Source organism: Astyanax mexicanus, chromosome 5, assembly GCF_023375975.1.
Source record: "Astyanax mexicanus isolate ESR-SI-001 chromosome 5, AstMex3_surface, whole genome shotgun sequence".
Classification (NCBI taxonomy): domain Eukaryota; kingdom Metazoa; phylum Chordata; class Actinopteri; order Characiformes; family Acestrorhamphidae; genus Astyanax; species Astyanax mexicanus.
The window spans coordinates 9,840,018-9,861,274 of NC_064412.1; the positions used below are offsets into that span (position 1 = coordinate 9,840,018).

General features: G+C 37.4%; 1 protein-coding gene across 1 annotated transcript; it reads right to left on the minus strand.

The window, feature by feature from the left end:
- Window positions 1-3,784: 3,784 nt before the first annotated feature.
- LOC103046899 (NDUFA4 mitochondrial complex associated like 2) lies at window positions 3,785-19,158 on the minus strand. Its single transcript, XM_007253392.4, has 4 exons — window positions 18,942-19,158; window positions 9,485-9,570; window positions 7,404-7,464; window positions 3,785-5,171 (listed from the first exon to the last, which is right to left on the minus strand). The coding sequence occupies exons 1-4, from the start codon at window positions 18,984-18,986 to the stop codon at window positions 5,115-5,117; spliced, it is 249 nt and encodes an 82-aa protein (XP_007253454.1). The 5' UTR covers window positions 18,987-19,158; the 3' UTR covers window positions 3,785-5,114.
- Window positions 19,159-21,257: the final 2,099 nt, after the last annotated feature.

Sequence of the window (21,257 nt, forward strand, 5' to 3'; positions counted from 1 at the left end):
AAGAGATAAACGTGGGACCAGCAGGCTGGCACGCAGTAATCCAGTGTGGCTCTTGGAAGTGAAATCTTCAGTGCAAGTTCTACCAGGAGACTCAAAGGCATGTCACTCATGTCTCGACCAATTGCCAACTTACACACCTTCTCCCACCTTCCTTCCAACCGCCTACAGATTGGTCTGGCCAGCTGCCCAGAGGCTTGGGTCTGCCCCCTGACTTCTATGCACAGCAGGATCCACGAGGGTCCAAATGTTGCAGAGCTGGGCCGACGACAAGGCCTTCGCCAAAGACTATAACTATAAATGTTTTCGGTTACATTGTAAATACTATTAAGATTAACGATTTCTTACAGCATGCTTGCCTTCAATGAGTACTGGTACTGGTAGAGTGAGAGTGTAATAATATTATATTTAGCACATTTAACTTGTTTTAGGTTCATTCAAGTGTTATTTGTGTAAAAATTAGGTTTATTAAAACCACCAATAGCAAAGAAAAAGAAAACAATTACCTCATGGACAGATGTCTACATGCATTTGCTGAAAAGCTAAAAGGTAGAGATCATGCAAGGGTAGGTAGTAGACTAACAGTACAAGATTGTATACAAATATTAATAAATTTAAGCAGCAGTTTCTTGGTGGAAGCTTTAATGCAGCTGCATTAAAAGTTCCATAGTGCAGTTGCTGCATTCTGGCCCAGAATGGCAATGTTAGCGATACCATTCGTTGAATTATAGTCAGTGAAGCATTATCATGATTCTGAAGGTAATATATTAAAGTAAGATTACATGTTATTGCTATTAAAAAGCAATGCAACATATTTTGAGCTCCACATTTAAAGGAGAACTCCGGTCTAAAATTTACTTTTGGTGTAGTAAAACATCAAAAAGAGTACAAACCTTTTTAAAAAAAAAACACCAGAAAAAAAAAATAGGTTACGCTACAGGTTGTAATCAGTGTTTTTAATAAGCGTCTTGTGCACTTTTAAAGTTCTTAATGCCTAGTTTTAAATGTCAGGGCTCTCCAGATTTTACCAATGAAGTGTGGAGCTACTTTGAGCCTGGATAACGGTGTAAAAAGTGATTTATCTGCAGGGGAAAATATACCCCGTATCCTCCATTCTAAAGCATCTTTGGAGAAACTGCACAAAATCTCGGAAAACTGCAGAGGAGAGGAGGTGGGCTATTCAACAAAGGTATCATGTTTTGCTACACCAAAAGTCAACACACAGGGAAATGGGGGATCACTTCAGCACCCAGGGAGCAATTTGGGGTTAGATGCCTTGGTCAAGGGCACCCTGAGCAAGAAATGCTGAAGGAGAGAAACACAACATTCCTTCATTTATCCTACCCCAAGTGCTTCCTGCCAGTCCAGGGGATTAAACCAGTGACCTTCCAGCCCAAATTCCACTTCTAAAAAAACAAGCTTGCTAGCTGGGTGAATTTGGTGGCCAACATTAAGAAAAACACACAAATAAGAGAAAAACATATGAAATAAAACTCTTATTTTACACTGATTTTGAGATTCTTTGACAAACTGCCAAAATCATACTGATATCAGCACAGAGAGCAAGCTTTGCTACCTGGCAGTGGATGATGAAGACTTTCTCCACTGCTTCACACAAAAATTAGGCCATAGCTGCCTGTGATATGTAATGTTGCTTTATGTATTTATTTTGGAAATTTGGAAATAAGTTCAATGATCTTTATTTATAATATTTCAATAACGATTTTAAAATGAAAAAGCAACTGAGAGAGAAAAGAATATATATATATATACAATATCCTCAATATCCACAGTATACCTAAATTTGTTTCAGTGAAGTAATGTCTGTTGGTGGTAACGTTTCAGATTCATGCGCATGCTTTGCAACAATATAGAGTAATATCTTTGTAGTGTGCATTGTCACGTTCCCTGGAAAACACTACTAGAAACTAGTTTAAACCTCAAAATAACCCCATCTGAAGTGCACATATTGCAATTCTTATATAGCTAAACAAAAACAATTACGGAAGGATCTGTTTTTGTGTGTGCGGTACGCTTTTATTTTTGTACCATGCTGGCATGTGTTTGTGTGTGTAGTTTAGAACTGCACTGGAGCATGTGTATGTTTGTATGTGTGTGTGTGTGTGTGTGTGTGTGGACAGCATGTACATGTAGTGGTGCTGTTTGTGAGTGTGTGTGTGTAGATTGCCTGAGGCCTGCAGGCGAAGAGTAATACAAAGAATAACAAATGGAGGTAATACAATCGTAATGGACCACCAAGCCTTCTGCTTTGGCAGTGATGGCCTGTGTGTGTGTGTGTGTGTGTGTCTGTGTGTGTGTGTGTGTGTGTGTGTGCGTGCATATGTGTGTGATTATGCATGGTGCGTTGCCTCAACTGGCCTGATTACCTGTCAGCATGTGCTTGGGTCCTGACAGGAGCTTCGCAACTCTCTCTCCCTTACACACACTCTGAAACACACACACACACACACACACACACACACACACACAAACACACACACACACACCAGGTGGAGCTTTTAGAAACTCATGCATCTGTGTGTGTGTGTGTGTGTGTGTGGGCTTAGTCCTCCTACCAGGCTGTCTAGTCTAGTGGTTTCGCTAAAGGAATGCAGACAGGGAAGAGGGTTGGAATATATCCTTTATTGAGGAGCTGAATGGTTCATCATGGCTATAGATCTGTTTCTGGGTGCGCGTGCGCGCGACTGAACACTTCTCTATGGGTACTCATCTGTGCGAAGGACAGGAGAGATTGCTGCTAGATAGCATGTATTATTCTCGCTACACTGACTCCAGCCACCAATTCTCACACATAATGCCCCTTAAATGAGGCAGCCACAAACTTAGGGATATTTCTGAAGACTCATCTATTGCTTCATAGGAGAACATATTGCTGTTTTGTTGTCAAATGGCTCACAAATCTCGCAACGTGACGTACGTGATAAGAATCGCAGGCCATAAGTAATTGGACGCTGACGCAAATGCTCTTTTGGCTGCGGCACGCTGGATCTGAAATGAAACAGTGACTATAAATGTCAGTCTAATTTGAAACGGTTCTTCAGTTTTCATGGACCATAAGTAATTGGACAATTGGCAGCTCACTTGTGTCTTACCATGCTGTGCATCGTTGCAACATTAGTACAACAGGTATAGAGCTAATTTTGGACGAGTGCATTACAGTTGTCTTTCACTATGAGGTCCAAAGAAGTCTCAATGTTCCAAATATAGCTCTGGAAAAAATAAGAGACCAGTTAAAAATTTGGAGTTTCTTTGATTTTACTTAATTGATAGATGTTTGCAAAAAAGCAGTGTGCAAGACTGGTGAAGGAGAACATGCCAAGATGCATGAAAAAAAACAGGGTCATTGCACCAAATATAGATTTTTGAAAGGTCTGAAAACTTTACTTATTTCAGCCATTTCTCATTTTCTGCTACTTAAAATGCTCTAAATGACAATATTTTTATTTGGAATTTAGGAAAAATGTTGTCTGTAGTATATAGAATAAAACAACAATGTTAATTTTACGTAAACATAAACCTACAAATAGCAAAATCAGAAAAACTCATTCAGAAACTTAATATGTTCAGAGCTGTATGTGCCATCATAAGCCAGACACACCAGATTAGTTTGACCAGAGATTGAACTACAACATATGTACTTCTGTTTTTAATGAAAGGAATGGAAATATATTTTAGTAATTTGACTGTGTTACAATATTAAGTATGCTTTTGGTGCTTTTTAATAATGTAGCATCACTGGGGACGGAAAAACGAGGCAAGGCCATAGTTTAATTTATTTTAAAACTTTATTTAGAACAGGAAAGAGAGTGAAAGAACAAACAGTGGTTCTCTCATAACTGATGGAGGCCTTAATCCACCCTAGAACCCAACAGATTCTTACTGTTTTCATACTTTCTTGTTATAATTTACTAAAACAGATTTTTATACACAGTATATATATTTGTTGCCTTTTGAGAAACATTATGCAGCTAAACCATGTTTGTCAGATTAATCATAATGAATCAAGGGTTCTCATCTATGGTTCTAGAGACCTGCCCTGCAAGTTTTAGGTGATTTCTTGCTTAAAAAACTGATCAGCTTGTTATTAAAAGTTAGCATAAAAATGAACTGTATGTTTAATATATCCACATGGATTTCTAAACTTCCAAAAAGTATATTTTTCCTCCCAAAAATGTAATTCAAGCAATAAAGGATTAGGAGAATGCATAACACACCACCAGTAGAACCACCACAACTAAACTACATGAACTCACACTTACAAAATAAAACAGTATTGTGCGTTGTTGGTATTTCTGCTGTAATGTTAAAGATTTTCAGAGTTTAATAAATATTTATAAATAAATACTGGCATGTAGCCTGGTTTAAACACATAAACACATCAACATCTAGGGTTAAGCAATTATGGGATAGACTAATGGATCATATTGGATTAACAGATGACTTTTTTCTTGCAATTTTCGCTCATGTGATTTTGGCCAATATCAGACTGATACCGATACGGAGTATCATATCGGCTCACCCCTAGAATAAAGTGCTTCTTTAAATTACATTTTATTAAAATTTGACTTATAGATTTCTAGAATACTGTCAATAGAAAAATCTTCAGTAAAAGTCGTAATTGTTGTGCACTCTTAAACACTTTCGTGATTTCGTCATGTTTCTTCATGTTGCAGGGGATGGCTGCTGTTGTTGTTCTTTATACTAGTAAACAGCACTTTATCATAGCATGCAGTAATGTTATTTTGTATTTCTCTTTTGTGGATAATATACGACCCTGAGCAAACTTCTAAGCATGGAAATTGTCTTTATTTGTTCTTTGAGAAATATCCTTGAGCTAGGATTTTACGCATGCGTTCTCTAAGTGCGTGTGGCATGCTGAACATGCCTCTGCTGTCGTGGAAATATGACTTTAATATTCTACAAGCTTTCTGCTCTCTGGAAGACAATATGGATGGGAGAGGGTTGAGGTTGCTGTTGTCTTACGAAAAGGTTCACAACGACACACATCTGAGACGGTAAGTGATACCACAGCAGTGTGAGTGTGTGTGAGTGTGTGTGCGTGTTTGGATGTGCCCTCGGAGTCACAGAGAGGACCTTTAAAAGTCAGGTCCTTCCTTCTTCAGCTTCTTGTAGTCTGTAGTGACGGCCACCAACTGTGAAGAGAGGGAGAGGGGGAATACATTTAAATCTGCTTAGCTTAAATTAAGACCATCAGGCTGGCAGAGGCAGGAAACCAACACACACACACACTCAGCACACACACACACACACACACGTATATATATTGTGTGTCTGCTCAGCCCAAACCCCACCCACCCCTCCGCCCTCTTTATACTCAGCATGAAATCACATTTCTCACCGCATCACCCTTTGCATGTTGAGGTCACGGCTTTCAAACAGGTACCCCACCCCACTCCAACCCACTCTAGTAGATGCGGTTTCCTCTGTCTGCATTGATTATTTTCAATCTGCATATTTTCATTGATCTCCCAACAGCCCAAAACACACTCACTCCCATACACACACACACACACACGCTCATGCACACACACACACACACACACACACTCAGACTTATTACTGAGTAAGGATGGCAGTAGAATGAGGATTCCTGACCTTTGACTGCGGTTGAGAATTAAACATGGTGTGTTGTGACCTTTTTATGTGCTTCGGCGCATGTGTTCACGTCCACATCCACCAACCGCACGCGCACACACACACACACACACACACACACACATCACACGCATCTCTTCTGAGCATTTCTGTTATTTCTCATTCAAATTGCTGTCTGTGTTTCTCGTGTTTTTTTTTTTCCCTCAGCTTTTCGGGATGCCGCTCTCGACCGGCATGTTCTGTTATTCCAAACGGGAACAAAATGTTCACCTGCCGCGTCCTGAATTATTCTCTCTGAAGCGTCATTAACGAGCAGCGCGCGGAAACACACTTTCAGCGATGCTCCACCGCCAGGCTACCGGAGAGGGGATCCCAACCGCAGCTACCTCAGTTACAGTCTGACAGGCGGTGAATTTTAAGAAGTGTCTGAGTTTTCAGAATTTCTGATTTTCTGTCAGAATTTATATTTGTCTTTATTTATACTGTAGATAATTTTCTGATTGTCTAAAGGTCTAATATCAGAAATAAAACACACACACAGAGACAGAGCCACTGGAATAGGCAGCCACTCGTGTCGGCGCCGGAAGTATAAGAGGATAATTCGTTATTGTTATTTAATGAAAGTATAATTCTTTGTTGTTTCACTATGTGTAACTGCAATTTTTTATTTATATCATTATGTCTTATCCTTGTTTTGTAACTTTTTACACATTTTTTTGTAATCTGTCTGTCTGTCATGTTTTTTTCATTTATTTTGTCGGGGTCTAGTTTGAATGAATGCCCTGTGAGCCAGTGTTTGTGAAAAAGTGCTATTATACTATTTCAGTCTGTTTTAGATCAGCGGAGGACTGGACGGGGAAGCACGACAGGATTTTGTCTCATACTCATACATGTCTCGCCTCTGATTGGCTAACAGCACTCTCCCTCCACGGCTCTGCAGTGGGCCATCACAAGTCGAGGTGGGCAGGGCCATGAACTCTAATTTACGGGTCGACCTCAGTCTGGAGTCTTTTCCTGATTCACTCATATTTCTGTCTATTTTCTTTTATTGGTTAATGCAGGCAAAGGGGGTAGAAGACCAGTTTTATGTGCAGCATACAACTTGGTGTGACCTACTGTATTTAAAATAAAAAGCAGGTACTGAAAGCTTTTTAGCAAAACGACACCTTTAACATACACTTCCGTACACTTCCTTAATGCACTGCTTTGAAGTTTGTTTGTATTTAATGCTTCTTTTGAATTTGTCACTTCTTTATCTAACAGAAAACATGTATTTGCTGCCAACAAAATCATTCATTTGGGTGTTTGATTTTAGAAGGTCATCGGCTTTAAATTCCACAATCATAAAAAAAAGTCTTTACACAAATTTATAGGAGAAGAAAAAAGCTTCTTAATAGATGTCTGTGCAATGTTTTTCCATTATATTTTTTAATTCACATAACATCAGATCCACATTATGTCAAAAAGTGAAACCTATACTAACATGCCAAATGTCATGGGATACATAGCACAGATTTAGGAATTTAGGACGATTTAGGAATTGCCACACCTGTATAAGCTGTGATTACACTGAATGCATTACTTTTATGTAGAATGCTCCCTCCTCTTGTGTATCGCTGTAGTTGGGTTATTGTGGGGTTTTTTTGTGTCTCGATGAATGTTCTCCACTGTAAATATCATGCAGGCTGAACCGGGAGCAGAAGGCATGACAGTTGTGTCGCCGCTGTCAGGCTGAAACTGATCTGAGTGCAGTCAGCAGGAGCTTTTACCTTGTACTGATAGGTGGGACTGAGTTTGTTCCATGGCTCTGGGTTATTCTTCCTGTCCCAGCTGACAGAATGAGGATAAGGCCAGACCCGTATGAGAGAGAGAGAGAGAGAGAGAGAAAGAGAGAGAGAGAGAGAGAGAGAGAGAGAGAGAGGAGGAGCAAAAGAGAGCAAGAGAATCAGAAAAAGAGAGAGAGAGTCAATTGGGGGCAAAAAAGGGAGAAGAATGTGGGAAAGTTGGAATCAGGGGAAGAGAAAAGGGGTGAAAATGAGACAGGAATGGGAGGAGTAAAAAGGGGATGGAGAGAAGGGAAAGGTGTGAAGTGAGGGAGGGAAGGAGGGTGAGAAGAGAGGAGGGAAGTAATTATCACTGGAGTTGAAGGAGGGCAGTATTTTGGCAGAGTGCCGCTTTTCATTAAACAAAGTTTGTTTCTCACAGAGAAAGAGAGAGAGAGAAAGAGAGAGAGAGAGAAAAAGAGACAGAGAGAGAGAGAGAGAGAGAGAAAAAGAGAGAAAGAGAGAGAGAGAGCACAATAACAGAGCGGCGGGCCCGAACGCCCCCATGCGATCAGACATGCACACACAAACACAATAGAGCAACACAGGAATAGAGCAGGGTTACGCAGTTTAAATCTGAAATATTTTATGGCTTTCCAAACCACTGACTTGAACTAATTTTCAGGCACCAAATGTATGATTACTTTAACTAATCTGGATAAATGTTAACCTTCACTTTAAACTACTATTTGTACATTTCAGATAGTTTTTTCTTTGATATATGGGTAGGTTAAGATGAAAATTAAGTGTTCTCTGTTAAGTGGCTGTTAAAAGTAAGTTTTCAAAAGGTTTGTAAGATATAAGTTATAATTATAAATATTTGGACATATGTGGACATATTTAACTTTTTAAGTATGTTTTACTTAAAGTTTTACCAAAACCTCCGTAAGGGTTTGGACATTTCAATTATTAATTTAGTTGTGTGTTTCAGTCCTGATGCTGTCAGTCTGCCTGCTCTGGACTCTGAACTACTCAACAAAGACTCCACTTCTCAGCATGCACTCACACCGGATTTCCCTGATCATGTGACACTACAGCGTTCCCACTCCCCAGGTACTAATTGGTTCCACCTCTCCTTTCTAGTATAAATACCCCTCAGTTTGCTCTGTTCTCTGCTGAGTATTGAATTTATTTTTCTAGCTCTTCAACAACGCATTCCCCTTGTTTATTGCCTTTTGCTACCGACTTTTTTGTTTCTGACTCTCAATTTTTGCCTTTCCCTCTCCATGGTTTATTCCATTGCTGACCATTTTTATATTTTTTGACTCATTTGCCTTTGCCGTCTCCTTGCTGGATTTTCTGTGTATGACCCTGTTTTGCCTGACTACCCTCTGGTATGTTGTTTATATTTGCTGCCAAATTGTTACTGACTCTGCCTGTCCCTAACTACTCTAGTAAGCCTAGTCCCTTTATTCATAAACTGTGTGATTTGTATCTACGAGTGTCTGTTGTGTGTCTGGCCAGAGTCACAATTTAAAGTGATTTAAAGAAGTCCAAGGAATTTCTATCCACCCTGTCATCTTGGAAAACCTTCAAACATGAAGGCTGTAACATAACAAAAAAAAATCACAAATAGTATTATTATTATTTATTCGCTTAGTATTTAGTGATTACATTGGAAAAGTATGGTTTCTTTGTAGTCTGAGTTCTTATGAGTGGGATGTTTATGTGCTAATTGCTAATGAACCAAGGTATGTCTAAATAACTGCTGAGACATGTACACATTCAAGAGTTAATTAGTGGCATGTACGTATTACAGCATTTCTTTTTTGATATTAAAGATTAAAAAGACTCCAAAAGCTTAAAAAATCCTCAGGTTTAATCAATTCCAACTAAGATATGTTGTTGCAAACCTTCAACCTCCATAGATATCATGACACACTGTGATAAATAGTTCAGCAATTTAAAAACTAATGTTACTAACAGATATTCCTATTTATATTTTGTTACTGTACTGTTTTTACAGTACAGTTTGTGTGTATATTATTTAATTGTGGTAAATAAGACACATACATACAGTGACCCACCTCACATGAGGTCCTCGTGCCAGTCGGATCAGGTAGAGGGAGGCTCCACTCATACCCAAAACCATGAAAAAAAACTGGGGGATGAGCTGTAAACACAAAGCAAAATATATTTTAAAAAACCCTGTCAGGATTGTTTGGATAGATGATGCAAATATCACTGTGTAAGTGTTACAACAGCAGATAATTACTGCAGCATAATATTATATTATTAAATCCAAACATATTAATAATGCCAATGATAAACAGAAATTGACAATCACCCACAAAAAGTCCATTTACTGTTAGCAACATTCACCTGATTAGTTAAACTGAAAGTTATTCTACTTTTTAAGTCATTGCCAACTTTCTTTATTCTTGATACAGATGTCTTCAAAACTATGAACATTCTGAGTTAGAAACCTGTAAAACATCACTGCTAGTTGTACTTTTAGACTGGTGCTGTGTCAAAAACAAGAAAGAAAGTGTACCAAGACAGACAGGGTCCAAAATTCTGTCATATTTTACACCAGAAAATGCTCCTATTAGGAAGAGAGCAGTGATTCTCACTGACAAGAGACATTCTGACACTGAGGAGAGCTGTTACAAAATCCTGACACATGGCCTAAAAACTAACCATATAATTCATATTAAACGTACGCAAGAGCAGAAAGAGTGAGTTTTCTAAAGCTATCATAATTACACATTTTAAAAAGTAATATATACATATTTACACTTTTACTGAATCAGCTTAGTGTGAAAATAAATCATCTGAAATATATAAAAATAAAATAAAACTGCAGTAAAATCTTACAAGAAGTTGATTATATCAGTGAGTTGCTGGCTTAAAGCAGTTATTACAAGCAATGGAATTGACTATAGTCATTTATAGCAACATTATGTAGCAGAACTGCATAATGCTACAAAACCTGAGTCATATAAACTTTTCCATTATTACTCTATTGCCTCAATCCACATGATTCTTTCTTATTCATAGGGTAATCTCCATCTCTCAGCTTGTCCAGAAATGCATGTTTTAAAAGTGCAACATAAATGTTTTAGTTAATAAAAAAAAATCTCAATAAAAAAAATCAGATACTATTTTAATAGGAAAAAATTAAGAGACCACTTCAGTTTCTGAATCAGTTTCTCTGATTTTGCTATTTATAGGTTTATGTTTGAGTAAAATGAACATTTTTGTTTTATTCTATAAACTACAGACAACATTTCTCCCAAATTTTAAATAAAAATATTGTCATTTAGAGGATTTATTTGCAGAAAATGAGAAATGGCTGAAATAACAAAAACGATACAGAGCTTTCAGACCTCAAATAATGCAAAGAAAACAAGTTCATATTCATAAAGCTTTAAGAGTTCAGAAATCAATATTTGGTGGAATAACCCTGGTTTTTAATCACAGTTTTCATGTATCTTGACATGTTCTACACCAGTCTTACACACTGCTTTTGGATAACTTTATGCTACTACTGGTGCAAAAATTTAAGCAGTTCAGCTTGATTTAATGGTTTGTGATCATCCATCCTTCTTATGATTATATTTCAGAGGTTTTCAATTAGGTAAAATCAAAGAAACTCATCATCATGCATATGTGTAAACTCATCCATCATACAGTACAGGCCAAAAGTTTGGACACACCTTTTTTTCAATGCGTTTTCTTTATTTTCATGACTATTTACCTTGTAGATTCTCACTGAAGGCATCAAAACTATGAATGAACACATGTGGAGTTTTATGTACTTAACAAAAAAAGGTGAAATAAGTAAAAAAAAAAGTAAAAAATAAAGAAAACACATTGAATGAGAAGGTGTGTCCAAACTTTTGGCCTATACTGTACATACATTCACATCACAATTATAATAGGAAAAAGAAAAGAAACTTAAATATAAAGTTGGGATATAACACATATAACAAACACAATACACATTTAATGTGTCTTAATTACTTTTTAAATGTACCACATTATAATGTTAAATCAAGCATGTTTTAGGATGTGTAGAAGAGTTTCTCTATAGAGGAACACCTGTCCTCATTACCTACATCCATACATTTCCAAGGGTTTCCGTTATATTTTCTACCTCCAGTGTATAAATAAACACACACACACATACACACACGCACCTACGCACACACTGACGTGGTTGTTATTCCTGCCTGTCTCTCCCTGATTCATATGTATAAGAGAGAGAGATATTGTGGGGTGTGTGTCAGGCTGGGTTGAGCGGGCAAGGACGCAGCAAATAGAGAGATGTGTGTGTGTGTGTGTGTGTGTGTGTGTGTTCCTGCTTGCACCCGCTGCCTGTCAGAGTGAGTGACAGGATCACAGACACTCTTCAGGGAGACCTGTGAGTGGGCGTGTGTCTGTCTGTGGGTGTGTGTCTGTGCAGTCGATGACAGGGATTAGAATATAAATACATAGTAAGGGTAAATGGGGAAAAATCAGTTCAAATGCCAAGGAGGGAAAATGAGAGATTGAGAGAGAGAGAGAGAGAGAGAGAGAGAGAGAGAGCTTAGCCTTGAGCTGTCAAAACTTTACGTCCTATAGCAGACATTTCCATAATCCCCAAAGGGGCTTTCAGGAAGATATTCACATTAGCTTATCAAGTGTTTAAAATGGCCTTAAATGGCTGTAGCCCGTTATGTGTGCGAGCTTAATCCACTCTCATCTTCTCTCAGGTCAGAACTGTGACGGACACGTTCTGGTCTTCATGGTTTAATATGGTTGATTTAGCACTGTAAGCTGAGGTGGTTTGTGTTGTGAGTATTGCTGAATGCTGTTTGGGATAACAGAGGCAGCACCTTTGTCTACTCTGTCAGCTCAAAAGGAGTCTCAGATTGGAGTCTCCCACTGGGTGACTGTCACATGTACAGACCCAGCAGAGGGTCAGAGGGGTAATCCTCATGGTTATTAACACTGTGAGGTGGAGGGATAAGTTCTTCATGTTTTGCTGGGCCTGTTACATTACTGTCTATCTTCTGATTACATGGCAGACCACCAGTGATGTCAGCAACACCAGTGATGCCAGCTATTATAAACTGAATAAAAGTGGAAATTCCTCTGATATTATAGCATTAACCCCAAAAACACTAACATTAAAATTAGTAACATGTACAAAGTTGAGTATACACTGTATGATGTAAGTTTTGGAACCCTTGTTTAATTTTACAACATACAACATCACATAAAATAAAAAAAGGTACCATGAACGACCCTATAAAAAAGGAGACTTTTTTTTTGGAAAATCAGGTAATCCTTAAATGGTAATGTTCTGACAAACAAAAAAATGCTGCTGGGAACTTTTGGTCTTTGGTCCACCCATTCCTGGGACATGTGAGCACTTGATTTAAACATACAAACACTTCAGGTAAATTACACCCATAAAATATGTTACTCTCTACCACTAACATCAGATGAAAATCACCTGAATGCATGCCTCTAAAAAACCATAGATAGGCGAAGAGAATCAACCATAACATTAATGACATCAATGAGAACTGAAGCTTCGCAAAGTCCCACACAACTCAGATGAAACACAATGAAAATCACATGAAAATATTGTGTGGGTGAAAATCACCCGGCGTTAGGGTTCTAGGGTTAAACTGCATGGATATGAGTTAATATAACAGCTAGGTTACTATAAGCAGAAATTGTAAATTATAAGCACTGAGTACTGTGCATTATTTATATGAAAGAAAACGAAATCAAAACAATTCAATATTTTTTTCAACCTACCTAGCCTTTCTTAATATTTCAATGGTGGTATTTAAATATATATTAATTTTGTTGTATATTTCCCATTAACAACATTTTTATAACAACAAAAATAATACAGCAATGGCAATAAAACAAGCATTCTTATTGTTGTCAGTAACTAATAAAGTAACTAATAAAGTAATGTCTAATCTAATTTAGTTACATTTAAAATCAAGTAATCAAGTAACTAAGTTACTTATGTTAGGAGCAATCAGTAATCAGATTACTTTTTCAAAATAACTTTACCATCACTGCAGACCACACAGCCAACATTAGAGTTCAGTGTTCTGGACAAAAATCTATGAATCAATCAGCCAATGAGCAATCAGTTAATCTTTAGTAATTTCCTAAAGAGTACATTGAGTTATATTGGATTAAGTATAAGTATAAATGTTTAAATGTTAGACTTAGACTTAGACTTTACTTTATTGTCCCCCACAGGGGAAATTTTTCTTGGGCTACCCCAGATTGCATCCGGCTGTATTGGCAATACAATACAATCACACAAGCCTTTCAACAAACACAATACAATATAAGACACAATACAATGAACATGAACATAAAAGCCAGTAAAAAATACTAAAATGAATATAAAAAAAATTAAGATTTCCATCCACATCCTTATCTGTTAGCATTAAGAAGTTTGATCGATGCAGGTACAAATTAATTTCTGTACCTTATTAGTCTACCCCTTGGCACTCTGAATCTCCTCCCCGAGGGGAGAAGCTGATACTCTGGGAAAAGTACATGGTCGGAATCAGAGGTAATTCGCTTTGCTAACCTAAGAACAGACTCTTCAAAAATTGCTTCAGGAGAGGAGTACTGGCTACCACCAATAATTTTCCAAGCAGTTCTGACGACCCTAGCTAGTTTATTCTTTAGCTGCACTGAGAGATTGCTAAACCAAACAGAAATACCATATCTTAAAATGCTCTCTAATATGGACTTGTAAAACAGGGTCATGATCTTCTGATTTACTCCGAAGCTTCTCAGTCTCCTCAAAAAGTACAGTCTCTGCTGCAGTCTAGCACACAGATACTCCACATGGGTTGACCACCCCAATGTACTGTCAATGTAGACACCCAGATACTTATAAGAAGAAACCTGAGGAATAGTGCTGTTACGAATAACCACTGGACAGTGGTTTCCATTGTTCCATTGTTGCTGATTACAATTCTGATTCTGATTCTGCTTATCGATTCTGATTCTTAGCAATTCCAAATGTAATTTCCACAATGGTGTAAAATGAGCTGAATACTTAGCTTAACAAATTTGACTTTTATAAACACACCTAAAAAGATGGTGCCTCAACAACTTTATACAGTTGTAAAAAATATATACGTACTGTAAAAAATATACAGTACTAGTCAAAATTCGAACACACCTCTTCTCAATCAATTTGTTTTATTTCCTTTTTAATTATTTTTTACATTGTAAATTTAATATTAATAATAATAATATATTAAAGCTATACAGGAACACACACACACACACACACTATTATCAAAAAAAAAATTTTAATCACATATTACACAATGCACCGGCCCTGACACGTAGATGCTATCTCATACATATTTGACACAAATCACTGCTGTGTATTTCAGGCAGAAATTCATTAGTAGGAACTGAAAATTGAAAGCAAAAGTTTGTAAGCATCCACATCTATTGGTTAGCACCACGATTAGCATTGGTCTGTGTTTGTCTGTATTTGAATCTAAAATGGATCAGAGTTCAAACTCAAATTATCCAACCACATTTCAGTTTAACCTGCTTTTTGTTTAATTATTAGAATTATTTGAATTTTTCAATGAAGTATAAAATATTAAAGGCCCTCTTTCCATTCTAACACTGGACTGCTGCTGGTTCCACACCTTTCATACTGGGTAATTAATAAACCACCATGAGCTTTCACCTCCCAGCAAGAGTTCTCACTCAGCGTTGACAGTGTGTGTGTAGCAGCCTGGTGAGAATGATGAATAGAGATGCATGTGTCTCTCAAATGCATCAAATAAAAGTCTATTAAATATTTAATTTCAAAGGTGCCACTAACATCTACACAGCAGACACCTTAACAGAAATGTACTTTAAACAGGACATGCGTATACAGTGTATTATGCATATTATTTAAACGTCATGCCAAAATTCAAGCTGAATACACTTTACAAACACAGTGGATCAGCTACAGCCTCTTCAGCTAGCTAAAGAACACAATGCAGAGAGGACAACAGCATAATAAGGTATCTGTTGTGGTGCTATAAACTAGTTTATCATTTTTACACAACCCCACTATTAACCGCTTGAGACCCTTTGGCTTCATATGGAGACACAGCCCTTACCATCTAGTGTGGTCATCTAATGTGATAAGATTATGTCACGCTTCCCTCTGTCTTCCAAACTGATACTGACTCCATTTCCCAGAATGCCGCTGACACTCCTGATCATCATTACATGACACTTGGTCTCAATCACCTGACTATTGATTGTTTTCACCTGCTTCTCTGTCTATGTATACCCTCTCCTCTATTCAGTTCATTGGCAAGTTTTGACTAGCCACCTAGCATTACTGGCATTCCTGTCACTCTTGTTTGATATTTTTCGTGTATGACCGTTGCTACTCTATATTTGATTTTGACTTTTTGCCTAGCCCTCGTTTGCTAAGTTGTCCAGCCTTGCATGTGTCTGACTTCTGTCCAGTTCTGACACATTACACCAGTTGATTGAAACATGGGCCAGGAAAAAATTCTCATGCAATTTTATTTTTGAAACTAGTTTACTTACTTACTGTAAGATTTACAAGTTTTTGGACTAACTGGGTCCTTCCGATCCAAAATGGAAAGGATAAAATTAATGTTAAAATTAACTGCTGTCACCATATGAAACATGAGGACTTCCTATACAAAAATAAAGTATAGTTTTTATACTTGTTATTTCCTACTAATCCCAAATAGCTAGAAGGAATTAAAATGCACACTAAGCAAAAGTCCGCGTCTCAGGAGCTTAAAGGAAATGGTGTTTAATTTAATAGAGGCAAAATAACAGGGTTGTTAATAGGTTTGTGAAACTGACTATTTCACTCCAACCAAAGTCACACGCTTGCTGTTTATTTATCAAGCAACAATTTAAAATCCATAATAAATGCATAATTGGGTGTCATTTCATAATACTCATATTAAGAATAATACTTATTCTACCGATGTTTGTGTTCATACTTTTACTGAGAAATTATTCAACACTAATAATTTAAAATGATTAGTGATAATGTGGGTTTAAAATGATTCCTGACATTTTTATAATTGTACTGAGTAACGATGCAGCACGTAAACAATGTCAGAGTAAAAGTATTAAACTCGTCCAAAATATGTAGTGAAGTAAACGTTAAAGTAGGTGAAAAAATCATACTCTGGTAGATACAGATACAGTATTTTAGTACTTAAGTATAGTAGTGTAGTAAAAATAATACTCCAGTAGATACAGATACAGTATTTTAGTACTTAAGTACAGTAGTGAAGTAAAAATAATACTCCAGTAGATACAGATACAGTATTTTAGTAGTTAAATACAGTAGTGTAGTAAAAATAATACTCCAGTAGATACAGATACAGCATTTTAGTATTTAAGTACAGTAGTGAAGTAAAAATAATACTCCAGTAGATACAGATACAGCATTTTAGTATTTAAGTACAGTAGTGAAGTAAAAATAATACTCCAGTAGATACAGATACAGCATTTTAGTATTTAAGTACAGTAGTGAAGTAAAAATAATACTCCAGTAGATACAGACACAGTATTTTAGTACTTAAGTACAGTAGTGAAGTACTTATACTTTGTTACTATACACCTCTACTTGTATCACTTTCCGAAAAGTGTGAAGATGTGGGAAAATCTCTGAAAAAGAGCTTTTGAACAGAACAGAAGCTGTAATTAAGCTAAAGTTATACTTACTTGACACTTAAACATCTGATGACATACTCAGTGTTATTCTCGAAGGCTGAACTGATGTATTACTCAATGACTGTATTAATTTTATGTAGGTGCATTCCAAGCAACACAGAATATTTTGTATGTTTATTTAGTTCGTAGAAGTGGTGGAAACTGTTACCATTAAAAGTTCACACTTCTGTTGTGAATTCAACACCTGTGCAGTTTGCATGTTCTGTCATTCGTCACAGACATGCAGTGTGTGTGTGTGTGTGTGTTTGTGTGTGTGAGAGAGAGAGATGAACTCACTGACTCTTAATCTTTGTGTGTGTGTGTTTGTGTGTGTGTGTGTATACTCAGCATCTGGTGTTACATCTGGTCCTGACCTGACTCCTCTTAAGCAGAACAGGCCTAACCAATGAATGGTATAAAAATTCACTGTGAGATTTGAGTTTGTATGGAATTGTTAAGTGGAAATTTGGGTAAACTATGATTCCAGATCTCCTCTGTTTTCAGAAACTGCTCTTCAGCTAAACGCTGTAGAGATGCTGCAGCTCTGTTCACGTGATCAGTCTGAACGATGTGGGCTCTGGGCTGTGGATAATGCAGTGCGCTTCAGTGCTGTTTGGTGCTTCAGTCTGATTATATAACAATGTCACTTTTGGCTGCTTTTGGTAGCCTGCCAACAAGAATTTAGGTCACTGCGAACTGATTTTCAGAAACGTGGCAGCTGTTGAAGGAAAGCGAATTAAGGACGTTTTTTGAGCTGTCACAACTTTTTTTCAGGAGATTTTTCTCGAAGAAAGACACTTAAAAAATATGACAACAGATGCAACCAATTTTCAGAGATCTTATTAAATGTCGGCTTATTCCAGATGAAGTATCCTTCAAATCAAAGTAAAAACAATAATTAAAAATGTAGACCTGCATTGTGGCATATTTTCTTATTTTATGTTACATCATTACACTTTAAACCCTACATCTGTAATTGGTGTTCATGGTTCTGTTTCAGATTTCATAACAGGAATGGTGCAATAATCAAGACATAACAATCAGCAGAACATCTCTATACAGACAGACAGACAAACAGACAGGCAGACAGACAGACAGACACATAGGCAGGCAGGCAGGCAAGCACACAGACTGACAGACAGACACATAGGCAGGCAGGCAGGCAAGCACACAGACTGACAGACAGACACATAGGCAGGCAGGCAGGCAAGCACACAGACAGACAGACACATAGGCAGGCAGGCAGGCAAGCACACAGACAGACAGACACATAGGCAGGCAGGCAAGCACACAGACTGACAGACAGACACATAGGCAGGCAGGCAGGCAAGCACACAGACAGACAGACAGATATACAAACACAGCTTGTCTAGTAGACCTGGTAATGCCAATACAATGAACCTATTGGAATTATGACTACAGTTTTAAGCTGTTTTGAACTGTGTTCTCAGGAATGATGAAGCTCCATCCAAAACAACAATATTATGTATATATAGTTCTATTTTCCATACTTTACATTCAGTCGGATGTTTTTTTTGCATCTAAATCGACTTGGTGGAGATGGAGTTAGACATAGATTTTGAGTACCTCCACTTTCTCTTAATGCACATCTCTGTAAATTGTTTAAACATATACAAAAGGTGTCGAGTTTGAGAGGATACTGAATAGAAAGACTATTATCATAAGCAGATAAATCAAAATATAATTATGTATCATATATATCACAAATTTATAATTTGTACTATCAAACAAAAAATCATAATAATGAAATCTACTTACTCCTGGATGCTTCTTTGCTTGCTGAAAAATTCGTTTCAGCATCATGAGCTTGAAAAAGCAGAACCAGCTGAAAGAAAATTAAATGCTACCTACTCAACACTTTCTTTAAATCACAGTAAACACTCTAAACACACCAAAATGAGGTGATGAGGCCATAAAATGTCGACACTGACTGACTACTATGTTGCTTGCCTCTCCAAAATAGAGAACAAGAACAAGAGAGCGAGAGAGAGAGCACGAGAGAGAGAGAGAGAGAGAGGGGGGGGGGGAATGGACTTGTTGCTCGTCCTTCATTTCTCAGTAAGGGGGTCAGTGTGTATGAGAAAAGGGACAGAGGGGGGGGCTGTTATCTAATCATTATAATCACAGCTGGCATCCTCGGGCTGACCTCATCAGCTGTACGTTTCTACTGCAGTCCAGCAAACTGTTACATGCATTCACCATTGTCCTCCACAGCGCACTACTAGCCGAGATGCCGAGATGCAGTGACAGAAAGAGAGAGAGAGAGAGAGAGATAGAGAGAGAGAGAGAAAGAGAGAGAGGCTATAGCTGATATTCATAGTAAACAAGCATTAAGTCAGACAGGGTTTAATTGCATGTGTTCATGAGATTAATTCTAATTCAATTTGCCAATTTGAAGGTATATATTTTGCAGTGCAAATAGTGAACAAAGATCCAACACTAATGCTTGGATTTATCTACTAGTCTTATAATTTTATAGCGTTTTCTAAATGTTCTGCTACTCTTTTTTTCCCCTTTAGCAGGTCAGCTTTGAGCAGCAGATGACATGTCTCTCTAAACCATCACTGATTGTGAAAACTTCACACTAGACCTCAATCAGCTTGGACTGTTTAACTCTCCACTTTTCCTCCAGACTCTGCTCCCTTAATTTCCAAATGAAATGTAAAATTTACTGATGATCAGTGATGGTTTGGAGAGACATGTCATCTGCTGGTGTTGATCGACTGTGTTTTATTATCAAGTCCAAAGTCAGTGCAGTTTTTTCCCAGAAAATCTTACAGCATTTCCTGCTTCCCTCTGCTGACAACTTTTATGGATACGAGGATTTCATTTTCCAGCAGGATTTGGCACACTGCCCACACTGCCAAAAGGGCCAATTGGTCTTATTATATACTTATATATATATATAATTATATATAATTATATTATATAATATAAAATTTTTCTGAGATATTTGACTTATGGCTTTTTTGGGTAAGCCATAATCATCAACAATAATAATAAAAAAAATACATCGATATAATATATGAGTTTAAATTATTGAAATAAAGTTACTTTTCAGTGATATAAATGTTTTTGAGATGCACCTGTATGTCTACTGGTTTTATTACTTTTGACTGTGACATTGATGGCGATTACAGATTCCAGTCATGATATAAAACCCTTCATTCTAATTCATTCTCTCTGAGACACACACTTTGTTTTTGCTGTGTCTGGTTGTTTGGCAGTGTGTGCAGAGAGAGGAGATGCACCTGTATTTGCCCCCTGACCTGTGGGAAATATCCATGCTGTTTGATTGATAGAGGAAGCAGTAAGGTCAGGCATTCACCTCCTCCAGCGTCAGCTCCAGCATCAAAAGCACTTACCTCTAAAGCTCTGACGTCCTTAACGAGACCATCATGTAATTACCTAGTGTTTGATGCAATTAGCATTAGCGTGCCCGGGCCGGACAGTTGCTTGTCATTAGATACTTTTGTGCGACACTTAGAATTACTGTTCATTACCTCAGAGGTGAGGCTTTGGCCAAGCCTAATGCACCTGTATATTCCCAGATCCCAAAATCCTCAATTTAGAACCTTCCAATAATGCTATAGTGGTAAAGTTTGTGTCTGAGTCTGAGTCTCAGGAGGTTAAATTGGGGAAACTTTAACCTCTTGAGACTTTTGCTTGGTGTACATTTTAAATTGATTTAAATTTAAATTATTAAAAATATTAAATAAACAAAATAAATTAAGTAGGACCTAATAAGTATAAAAACTAAACTTTGTTTTTGTACTGGAAGTCATTTTTGCAAAAGACAATGTCCTCTTACAGGAGTTTTTTTTTCTTTATTTAATTTTATCTGGTCAATTATCACACCCATTCAGCTGCTAGTCAGCTGTATATCCTTCATCACAGGTGATGCCACAACACAACAAGGGGGGAAGACTAGCACATGCCTCCTCCGATACATGTGAAGTCAGACTCCGCCTCTTTCTGAGTAGCAACAGAGCGTGCTCAGAGGAAAGCGCAGCAACTTGGTTACGATACATCAGCTCACAGATACCTTGTGTTAATCGACATCACCCTAGGAGT